Here is an 11,989-nt window from a genome sequence, read left to right as displayed (position 1 = left end):
AGTTTCACCGTGTTGGCCAGGCTGGTCTTGAACTCCTGAACTCAGGTGATCTGCCCGCGTCAGCCTCCCAAAGTGCTGGAATTACAGGCGTGAGCCAGCTTGCCCAGCCTGAAAGAATTTTATAAATTGCAAAACACTATATGAAATCAAGCTAGTGTTAAATGATAGAAGCCACTGTGGCTTCTCCTTCCTTTTCCTTTCTGGTATCTGTCAGTCGACCTTTCTGCTCCTTGCCAGATCCCTCAAAGGCTTAGGTCAAAGGAGCCAAGGTAAGGAGTGAAACTAGAAGTCCCTCCTACTGTTTGTTCATGCATTGGAAAAACGTTGGCCCAAGAGGCATATGTGTGCTGAATTTGTGGGTTTCATTTTTGTTTGTTTCAGCATTACCCCGTCAACCTTTTGAGACAAAGTATAAGTAATGCTTATTTAAAGGGAACAAGGCCGGGTGCAGTGGCTCACACCTGTAATCCCAGCACTTTAGGAGGCCAAGGCAGGTGGATCATTTGAGGCCAGGAGTTCAAGACCAGGCTGGTCAACATGGTGAAACCTTGTCTCTACTAAAAAAAGCACTAAACTTAGCTGGGCATGGTGGTGCATGCCTGTAGTCCTAACTACTCTGGAGGCTGAGGCAGGAGAATCACTCAAACCCAGGAGGTGGAGGCTGCAGTGAGCTGAGATCGCGCCACTGCACTCCAGCCTGGGCGACAGAAAGAGATTCCGTCTAAATAAATAAATAAATAAAGGGAACAAGATAATAGATTCCTAACTGGTATTTGTGTGTTGCTAAACCCCTGCAGAAAATCTCCCCACTCCACCCCTTTCAGGAGAGTGGCTTCAGCCCTCTTATAGTACACAGCAGGCCTCCCTGAGAACCCACAGCAAAAGGCTGCATTCTCAGGTGTGTGTTGATAGAAACGCCTGGGAAAACTGAGCCTCTTGGCTTTGCATCTGTTTATCATACACAAGCATTCATTGAATGATGTGCTTTGAAATAACAAAATCTGTACAATCATCAACACAATTAAGACCCATTATGAATGAACTCTTTCTCAGATGAGCGAGGGGTGGGCAGAAGGCATGTCCCAGAATGTCATTATTCCGTTGTATCTTCAACCTCTCAGGATCTTACCTAAAGAAAGGAGAGTCAAGGAGAGATGTTTATGTGCCCCAAGGGCCATGCTTTTCAATAGCAAGAGGTCCCTGCCTGTTAATAGAAAAAAAAGAGCCTGTGTTTCGAAGTCTTCGGCTTATTGTTTGGCCTCCCAGGTAAATTCCGTGTTCTGCCTCCATTTTGAGTGGAACTCCTTTTCCACTTTCAAACTCTGAGGTAATAGAAACATCCTGGTGCCAGGGACCTGCCCAAGAGTGGGTGTGTCCTCTCCAATGTTTATTCTACTGGGTGGTGGTAACTTGGACCAAGGCAGTAAGATAAATGCTCAGGGTAAGGCCAAATCTTGGAAACTTTCTGCAGAAACTGTTTTTCTCTCTGATTTCCTACCCCATCCCCTCCCTCACCCTGAGTTTGGGGCAACATCTTCCTTTACCAAATAATCAAATAATTTTTCTGTAAACCATGATAATCAAATAATTTTTCTGTAAACTATGAGGTTATTCTGAACTTTTGTGACAGACACCTCTCTAAAACACAAGCTATGACTTTCAAGTGACATTCTTTAAAGTAATAATAATTGCCAACCTTTTTAAACAAATTGTGTGCCACATATTGCCAATTGTCACTTAGTCCTGGTGCTATTACTAGAACCATCTTAGAGATGTGGAAATGGAACTAAGGTGATTTGCCTAAGGAGACACAGCTAGTAAGTGGCGCAATCATGACTTGAACTTAGATCTCTGACTCCAAAGCCTTTGCTCTTACGTGCATTGTGTGTGTTAGGTCATGCTTAAGAAGTGATTATTAGGACAAAATTTTATGGTATGAATAAGGAACATCAAAATAGAAATCTAACCACAGAGATAGAATTACCTCTTGGATCAACACGTTTTAAAACCCTCCACTGAATTAAATTCCAGGTAGTGATTGGAAGACGCTGTATCCCACTGTATATAGCTTCAAATTGCAATTTGTCAGCTGGTCAGCAAATAAAGGTCTCCCAAGAATTCCAAATTGCATACTCATCTCAAACACACACACAGACACACACACACACTCACACTCCAAGAGCTGTGAACCAAAGTTAACTGGTAGTCTTATTTATTTTGACATGGAGTCTCACTCTGTCGCCCAGGCTGAAGTGTAGTGGCGCAATCTCGACTCACTGCAACCTCTGCCTCCTGGGTTCAAGCAATTCTCTACCTCAGCTTCCTGAGTAGCTGAGATTACAGGCACCCACCACCATGCCCAGCTAATTGTTTTGTATTTTTAGTAGAGATGGGGTTTTACCATCTTGGCCAGGTTGGTCTTGAACTCCTGACCTTGTGATCCACCCGCCTCAGGCTTCCAAAGTGCTGGGATTACAGGCCTGAGCCACCGCTCCCGACCAGTAGTCTTATTAATTCCAGGTAAACTCATGCGTGTTTTTGATCCTAGGTAAAGACTGGTATGTAAACATTGAAAATATTTCCCAGTAGTACACTGGTATCCTTTGCCCTCCAAAATGTCCCAGTTCAAAGTTAAAATCCTAATGAAAGGTACTCTGAACCAATGCTAAAAAGAGAATTCAAATCCTTGATGATGTCTGCTTTACCTGTTTGCCTTGAAATTTTATTTCAGTCCAACAAGTTCAAACTCTCCCTAAAACATAACGAAAATCCCTAGTTCAGAATAATAATAGCATGGTTTGAAAGTATATTTTTTCTGCTTGTTTTATATACAAAACTATGAGTAAATGATTTATTTCAAATATATTGCCATGTTTATTTAATGCTAGCAGCCTTCAGTGAAGACTCATGCTTTTTTAGTGTTGAGAAGAATAGCTGTGTGCTGGGAGGGTCCTACCTCAGGGGATTTGGCATTTACGTAGATGGTTGGACCTTTTGCATCCAATGTGGCAAGTCTCTTCATGTTCTTTCTGGGAGAGCTTCTGTAAAGTGCTTTCGCCAAGGATTAGGTGAGAAACAGGCTTACACATGGATGCATAAGCCACATCACCAATGGAGAATCACACTCCAGACAGCTTACCTGCTATGAAAGGAATCTGGGAGACTCTGATACACCAGTCTCCACCAGAACTCACACGCTAGGCTTCTCTACGGACTGGTTTAAAGTTGGCTGGGATAACCTCTTGCCTGTTTTCCTGTAAACACAGAATCCTACATAGGGGCAAGATTCTTACCTCCAGTTTTTTTTGTGTGTTTTTTTTTTGTTTTTTTTTTTTAAGTTTGATTGTCTTTTTTCTTTTTTTTTTTTTTTTTTTTTTTTGAGACAGGGTCTTGCTCGTCACCTAGGCTGGAGTACAATGGCGTAATCATAGCTCACTGCAGCCTTGACCTTCCAGGCTCAAGTGATCCTCCCACCTCAGCCTCCCGAATAGCTGGGACCACAAGTGTTACGCCACCACACCCAGCTAATTTTTTAAATTTTTGTAGAGATGGGGGTCTCACTATGTTGCACAGGCTAGTCTCAAGCTCCTGAGCTCAAGCAATTCTCCTGCCTCAGCATCCCAAAGTGTTAGGATTAAAGGTATGAGTCACCACGCCCAGCCTTAAGTTCAATTTTCTTGGGCTAACATTCCTCGATCACTTCGTGCTAGGTTCTGCACTAAGAACTTTACACCAGTCATTTTATTTAATCCTCATTACAGCCCTATGATGAAAATCAGACTCCCAGGGTTCACATACCAGCTCTGATGCTCATTAACTGAGAATCTACTTAGCTTCTGCGTGCTTCAGCTTCCCTATCTGTAGAGTGGAGACCCTAGTAATATCCCATATAGACATTGTGAGGATTGGAATGAGTTAATATGCACAACAAGCGTAGCACTCTGCCTGTCACATAATAGGCATTCAGTAAACACTAGTTAATACAGTCATCATTTTAGAGAGGAGAATATAGATTTAATGCTGTTAAATGACTTTTCTCAAGGTTCACAGCTAGAAGTAGAGGAACTAAGATTTGGACTTCAGACTCTCTGACTCTAGAGACTTGCATCTATTCAACATGCTATGAAACCTAAACCAGAATGCCCAGTCCTTTTAAAACTGTCACATGGCGAATGGATGAAATTGGGGGACTCCGTGTTACTTATCTAGATATTTTGATTTGCTCACAGATAAGTTTCTACTTCTGACGTATACTTATTATTCATTCTATCCACACTTCTGCCCCAAGCAAGAATCTCAACTTTCAGGATACAGTATTTCACACTAGTCCCCAGACACCCCTGATATATTTAAAAGCAAAGTTCTGATGGTATGTGGCCTTTAACTTGGGAAACTATGCCCTTATCAGAAACGAATGTTAACAATGTTGAGGTGTATGACCCTTTTGAAGCAGGCTCTGGTCAGTAACCATGAGGACAAACACCTTAATTCTCAACTATTTGGCATTCGAAGCGTAATTCAGTTAACTGAGTTCAGTTAACTCAGAAGTCAGCTCCACAAGGACGAGGTCCACCATAGCTAGCACAGTATCTGGCACATAGCAGGTGGTCAGTAACTATTTGCTGAGTGAATGAATGAATGAATGAAAACAAACCCTCTTGTATCTCTTTTGGAATTTTAAGAAATGATCATTAATATGTAAGTGTCAGGAGCTGAGCCAACAACCTTCATCAGACATTTTCTTCTTCCATGTCTCATAAATTTGGCCATTGGAGTTAAATGGAAAACAGCTTGGAAGAGGGGAAAATGTCAGCTAAACAACAGTCTTTAAAAAATGTTAGAATTTAAGGCCGGGCACAGTGGCTCACGCCTATAATCCCAGCACTTCAGGAGGCAGGAAAATCACTTGAGGTCAAGAGTTTGAGACCAACCTGGCAAACATGGGGAAACCCCGTCTCTACTAAAAATACAAAAAGTAGCCGGGCGTGGTGGTGCACACCTGTAATACCAGCTACTCAGGAGGCTGAGGCAGATGAATCACTTGAATCCTGGAGGTGGAGATTGCAGTGAGCTGAGATCGCGCCACAGCACTCCAGCCTGGGTGACAGAGCGAGACTCCATCTAAAAAAAAGAAAAAAGTTAGAATTTAAAAATTGGTCCTGAAATTAAGTTATCATTCAGCATAGGAAAACTATTATATGTAGCAAGCAGAATCTATGTGACTTAGCCTCAAGGATGTGCTCTTCCACATCTCCTAGCCCAGGGGTCAACGAAGGTGGAGAGTAAATACCTTAGGCTTTATGGGCCACACTCTCTGGGTCTCAACTATTTCACTTTGCCATTGTAATATAAAAGCAGCCATACATTATCTTTTCTTTTTTTTTTTTCCCAAAGGATAGGGCTGTGTTCCAATACAATTTTGCTTATAAAAACAAACAGCAGACCATATTTGGCCCACAACCATAGCTTGCCAATGCTGATCTAAAGCACATATAAATATAGTAAGTTAAGCATTTTTGAGAGATGGGTCATATTAACTGTATAGTTGTCTTTTTCAAAGTAGCTTGAAAATCTTTTCCTTTTTGTTATTGTTTGTAATTGTTATTTGTTTTGTTATTGTTGTTATTGTTGTTGTTTTTGAGACAGGATCTCACTCTGTTGCCTAGGCTAGAGTGCAGTGGCGCAGTCACGGCTCACTGCAGCCTCGGCTTCCTGAGCTCAGGTGATCCTCCCACCTTAGCCTCCCCAATAGCTGGGACTACAGGCACACACCAGCATGCCCGGCTAATTTTTGTACTTTTTGTAGAGATAGGGTTCTGCCATGTTGCCCAGGCTGGTCTCGTGCTCCTAAGCTTAAGCAATCTGCCTGCCTCGGCCACCCAAAGTGCTGGGATTACAGGCGTGAGCCACTGCACCCAGCCTCATTTATCCTTTAATATATCTAAGCGTTTGGCATCTGAATTCATTGAGTAGAGCAGCACACCATATAATGTATTTAATATGGTATATTAAACATGATAATAAGGAGAATAAAACTTGTAGGCCATAAGATTTTCTTGAATGTGTTAACCTGGGTCAGGGTACCTTTTTTTTTTTTTTTGAGACGGAGTTTCACTCTTGTTGCCCAGGCTGGAGTGCAATGGTGCCATCTCTGCTCACCACAACCTCTGCCTCCCAGGTTCAAGGGATTCTCCTGCCTCAGCCTCCCGAGTAGCTGAGATTACAGGCATGTGCCACCATGCCCAGCTAATTTTATATTTTTATTAGAGATGGAGTTTCTCCATGTTGGTAAGCCTGGTCTCGAACTCCTGACCTCAGGTGATCTGCCTGCCTCAGCCTCCCAAAGTGCTGGGATTATAGGCGTAAGGCACCGCGCCCAGCCCCGTGTACCATTTTTTAAATGGCCTCTAATGAAATCCTGATTTTATCTACTCTAATTTTTGTCTTTTTTGCATCTCTGAACCTTCTTGCTTTTTTAAAGGATTTTGTTTTTACTGTGGTATGTTATACATAACATTTTACCATTTTTAAGTGTATGGTTCAGTGGCATGAAGTATATTCACACTATTGTGCTGCCATCACCACCATCCATCTCCAGACCTTTGTTATCCCTAATTAAAACACCCACACCCATGAAGCACTAATTCCCCACTCCTCCCTTTCTCCAGTCCATGGTAACCACTAGTCTACTTTCTGTCTATGAACTTGACTACTCTAGGTACCTTATATAAGTGGAGTCATATAATATTTATCCTTTTGTGTCTGGCTTATTTCACCATTAGCATAATGTCTTCAGGGTTCTTCCATATTGTAGCACATATCAGAATTTTATTCAAGGCTGAATAAGCCAAGCACAGTGGCTCACACCTGTAATCCCAGCACTTTGGGAGGCCGAGGTGGGTGGAGCACCTGAGGTCAGGAGTTCAAGACCAGCCTGGCCAACATGGTGAAACCCCATCTGTACTAAAAATACAAAAATTAGCCGGGCATGGTGGTGTGCACCTGTAGTCCCAGTTACTTGGGAGGCTGAGGTGAAAGAATTGTTTGAACCTGAGAGGTGGAGGCTGCAGTGAGTGGAGACTGCACCCACTGAATGGCAGCCTGGTGACAGAGTGAGACTCTGTCTGAAAAAAAAGAAAAAGAAAAAAGGCTTAATAATACTGCATTGTATACGTATACCACATTCTGTTTATCATAATCCATTGATCAACATTTGGGTTGCTTCCATCTTTTGGCAACTATAAATACTGTTGCTATTATACGAGTATCAATTTGAGTGTTTTGGGTATATACCTAGAAGTGGCATTGCTGGATCAAATGGTAATTCTATGTTTAATTTTTTGAGGGACCATCATACTGGTTTTTTACAGCAGGTGTACCATTTTATATTCCTACCAGCATTGCATGAGGGTTTCAGTTTCTCCACGTCCTTGCCAATGCTTATTTCCTAGTTTTTGTTGTTTTTATAATAACTATCCTAATGAGTGTGAAGTAGTATGTCACTGTGGTTCTTACTTGTTTGTATGCAATACTAGTAGTTGGTGTAATAGACATAGCAAATTTGGATATTACATTAATCAATGTCTGGCTCTTATTAGATATATATGCATGTATGTATGCATTGATTCTTTTCCTCCAAAATTACAACATGGTTTATAAGAACATGTGAACAATAAGATAAATAATACAAACAGCTCAATTCATGTCACTGGGAAAACTGAAAAAATAGAAGAAAACTAAAAAATGAAACTATAACCCAAATTAGATGAACAAGAAAGTGTGTTGTAATGTCCCCTACAGTTACTAAAATTGGAGTGAAAAGAAATCAATCGTGAACTTCCTGGTGGCCAAAGTAAAAATAAAAACAGGGTCGCTAACATGGTTTGTTTACTACAGAAGATGAAAGCACAGGAAAAAAAAGGCTTTTCTTGGCTCATTGATGTAAGAAATAAGCTATCGCTATTTTAAAATATGTAGAGATAATTGTGTTACTGACACCAGCAGATTTCAGACTGAAAGCAAACAGGATTTTTTTTTGTATTATTGGGGTTGGGATTGGCAATGACTCCATAGCCTGACTACTGGAAGACTGTTTTTGTGGGTAGAATAGTAGTTTCAAAGTGCAGTTGGGGTGACAGGAAGGCAACTCCACCTATCTCAGCAGAGAGATAAGTTCTATTCCCTTGGACTTTAGTCAGTTAATGTTGTATACAGTACAACAGGTAAGAGCTTGAATTGTGTCCTATGTATTTATATACATAGCTGGCATTTCCTGCCCAGGTCACAGATTGTAACTACATGGGTGTTTATACAAATAGTCTTCTTAAAAATATATCCTTATCTTCCATTTGGAAGAAGGGAAAGGTCTTCATGTTCGAATTTAATGTTGAAATTTCTTGGTTGGGTGCAGTGGCTCATGCCTGTAATCCTAGCACTTTGGGAGGCCAGGCAGGAGGATTGCTTGAACCCAGGAGTTTGAGACTAGCTGGGGTAACATAGTGAGACTCCATCTCTATTTTAATTGGGATCTTTTTTCTTTTTTTCTTTTCTTTTTTTTTTTTTGGTTCCTTTTTTTGTGGAAAACAAGGTCTTTCTATATTTCCCAGGCAGGTTTCGAACTCCTGGGCTCAAGTAATCCTCCCACCTCTGCCTCCCTAAGAGCTGGAATTACAGGCACAAGCCACTGCGCCTGGCCCTCCATCTCTATTTTTAAAAAAAGAAAAAAAAAAACTTTTTCAACTTGAAACTACAGAAACTAATGTATCGTTTTCCAAGTATACTACAAAAAAATTTCATGATAACTGGAGGTGTCAAACCAGCTTCCAAGCACTTGAAGAGGAAAAAAATAATAAGAATAGAAGCCACATGTAACAGATATTTTTAAAGAACTGAAAATGTTTATCTTAAGAATTACTCTAAAATTGAAAGAATTGGTCTAAGATTTTACTGAAAAGTTTGGATGAAAAATAATAACTGACATTTCTTGAGCATTTATAATGTTCTAGGCACCATTCAAAATGCTGTGTATGTATTAACTCACTCCTCTAAACTTAATGAGGTCAACACTATTATTATCATTCCTATTTTATAGGTAGGGAAACTGAGGTGAGGCATGGAGCAGCTAACACTAGCAAGTATTGGAGCTGAGATTCATATACAAACATATGCAGTCTGGCTCCAGAAGCCACATACTTACCTGCTAAACCATACTGCCACTTGATACTAGAGCAAATTAACCACAGAAGGACTATTTTGGCCATCTGGCAAATAAATAGCTTAGATTTATTTTGTTTCATTATAGTTTTGTTTTTTCCTTCAATGATCAAATTCATTTTTATTATCCTTGAAATTTCCCTTAATATTCTTGTATACATCTCCTAGTCCTAAATTTTAAAAAAATGAATGATACTCCGGGTTCTAATTAATTGATGAAACCTTATACAGCCATTAAAGATGATGTTTTTACAAAGATTTTTAAGAATATGGAGGAATGCTTATAACATAAAGTAGCACCATGTAAATTAGGAAGAAGCCAGGCTTCCCCCTCCCACCTCCTCAAGAAAACATCTGGAAAACAGATGGGAAAGTTTCATTGTGCTATTATTGGGTTGGAAAATTAGGACTAATTTCTTATGTACTTTTCTTAACTTTCTATAAAATTCAACTGAATGCTTTTATAGTCCAAAAAATGAAATATATTTCATTTTTTAAAGGCAAGTTGAAGCCTTTCATTACAAAAGTATAGTCTGCAGCTCTTCATGATAATCTTATTGCATAATTTAGAATCATTTCCACAGAGCCCTCGGCCATATAAGCGAAGGTGGCACAGTTCAGACCTGCACTGTGATAGGTGGGTGTTTAATTAAATTTAAAATCCAGCTCCTCAGTCACACTAGCTCCATTCCAAGTGCTCAGTAGCCACATGTGGCAAGTGACAGCTTTTCTAGCATCATAGAAAATTCCATTGCCCAGTATGGGTTTGGAAGAAAAAACAGGGAATCTGGAGCCAGAAAACTTGGAATCAAGTCTGCCCTACTAGCTGACACTTACTGTGTGAAATGGGGCAATTTACTCAACCTCTCTCAGCCTATTTCCCCATGACCAAATTGGGACTGAAGATAATATCACATACCATATACAGAGGTTAAGAAGATTAAGAGAATGCAGGTGACAGTTCTCCGAAAACAATAGTGTGGTTTACCAGGTAGATGCTGCTTCCCAGGCCTCCAGCTTGAAGTCAGTCTAGCTTTTCGAGGACTGATTCCAAATCTTTGAATGCTTCACACCAAGAATTTTACCTGAATGCCACCATCAAAATCAGATTAGCTCTTATTACAGTTCCTAGACCAAGTCTGTGGCAATGTGCGCATTTCATTTCTTCCCTGTAAAAAGCTTTAATACACAGCTCTCTCTATACAGTGACACCTCCTAAAAGTTTTCTTTAATAATTTAAAATCTTCACTGTATTTCCATTCCTACAAAGAAAAAGACTCCCTTAAAAAAGAAAAGAAAAAAGGGTTGTTCACCAAAGAAATACGTGAAGTTTGTCAAATTCCATATAACAAGGAAATCAGGCGGAGTTAACGGTGCAGGAATGAAGCAAAAGAACGTGAGGTTTTTACCAACAACGATAGCAGTTTCGCAAAACTTCAAAGCTATCGGGGTACTGATGAAATGGAAGTACTTGCTCATTCTGATTTTTTTTTTTTTTTTTTCCTAACTCACTTCTGGTTCTTAATGCAAGACAACTTGACTATTTTAGACAAGTGTGGGGCTGCTGCATTTCCAGAACACCTCCATCCTATTTCTCATTTAAATCACCTCACCTTCCCCGTGGCCTATTAATGCATACTTGCAAGGCTGCGAAACAACCCAAAGGAGGCAAGATACAGCGGTTCCCCACTCACGCTCCTTTCTGCTTCTCCAGGTTTCCGCCAGCTGTGGATGCCTTTTACATTATGACCGCAGAGGATTCCACCGCAGCCATGAGCAGTGACTCGGCCGCCGGGTCCTCGGCCAAGGTGCCCGAGGGCGTGGCAGGCGCGCCCAACGAGGCGGCACTGCTGGCGCTGATGGAGCGCACGGGCTACAGCATGGTGCAGGAGAACGGGCAGCGCAAGTACGGCGGCCCACCGCCGGGCTGGGAGGGCCCGCACCCGCAGCGCGGCTGCGAGGTCTTCGTGGGCAAGATCCCGCGCGATGTGTACGAGGACGAACTGGTGCCCGTGTTCGAGGCTGTGGGCCGCATCTACGAGCTGCGCCTCATGATGGACTTCGACGGCAAGAACCGCGGCTACGCCTTCGTCATGTACTGCCACAAGCACGAGGCCAAGCGCGCAGTGCGCGAGCTCAACAACTACGAGATCCGCCCGGGTCGCCTGCTAGGCGTGTGCTGCAGCGTAGACAACTGCCGCCTCTTCATCGGCGGGATCCCCAAGATGAAGAAGCGCGAGGAGATCCTGGAGGAGATCGCCAAGGTCACCGAGGGCGTGCTGGACGTGATCGTCTACGCCAGCGCGGCAGACAAGATGAAGAACCGTGGCTTCGCCTTCGTGGAGTACGAGAGCCACCGCGCGGCTGCCATGGCTCGCCGCAAGCTCATGCCCGGCCGCATCCAGCTGTGGGGCCACCAGATCGCCGTGGACTGGGCCGAGCCCGAGATCGATGTGGACGAGGACGTGATGGAGACGGTGAAGATCCTCTACGTGCGCAACCTCATGATCGAGACCACAGAGGACACCATCAAGAAGAGCTTCGGCCAGTTCAACCCTGGCTGCGTGGAGCGCGTCAAGAAGATCCGCGACTACGCCTTCGTGCACTTCACCAGCCGCGAGGATGCCGTGCACGCCATGAACAACCTCAACGGCACTGAGCTGGAGGGCTCGTGCCTGGAGGTCACGCTGGCCAAGCCCGTGGACAAGGAGCAGTACTCGCGCTACCAGAAGGCAGCTAGGGGTGGCGGTGCGGCCGAGGCGGCGCAGCAGCCCAG

At 42.6% G+C, this 11,989-nt stretch overlaps 1 protein-coding gene across 1 annotated transcript in view; it reads left to right on the top strand.

Annotated features, from left to right (window-relative positions):
- Positions 1-11,989, top strand: part of RBM47 (RNA binding motif protein 47) — a 258,207-nt gene that overhangs the window by 231,346 nt on the left and 14,872 nt on the right. Inside the window, exon 4 of the mRNA XM_011987992.1 lies at positions 10,928-11,477. Coding sequence (XP_011843382.1) covers positions 10,959-11,477 — 519 coding nt within the window. The 5' untranslated portion in view covers positions 10,928-10,958. The remainder of the gene's footprint in view (positions 1-10,927; positions 11,478-11,989) is intronic.

This window comes from Mandrillus leucophaeus, unplaced genomic scaffold, assembly GCF_000951045.1.
Source record: "Mandrillus leucophaeus isolate KB7577 unplaced genomic scaffold, Mleu.le_1.0 Scaffold320, whole genome shotgun sequence".
Lineage (NCBI taxonomy): Eukaryota > Metazoa > Chordata > Mammalia > Primates > Cercopithecidae > Mandrillus > Mandrillus leucophaeus.
The sequence above is the reverse complement of the archived record's forward strand: the minus strand, read 5'-3'. Positions and strand labels throughout refer to the sequence as shown.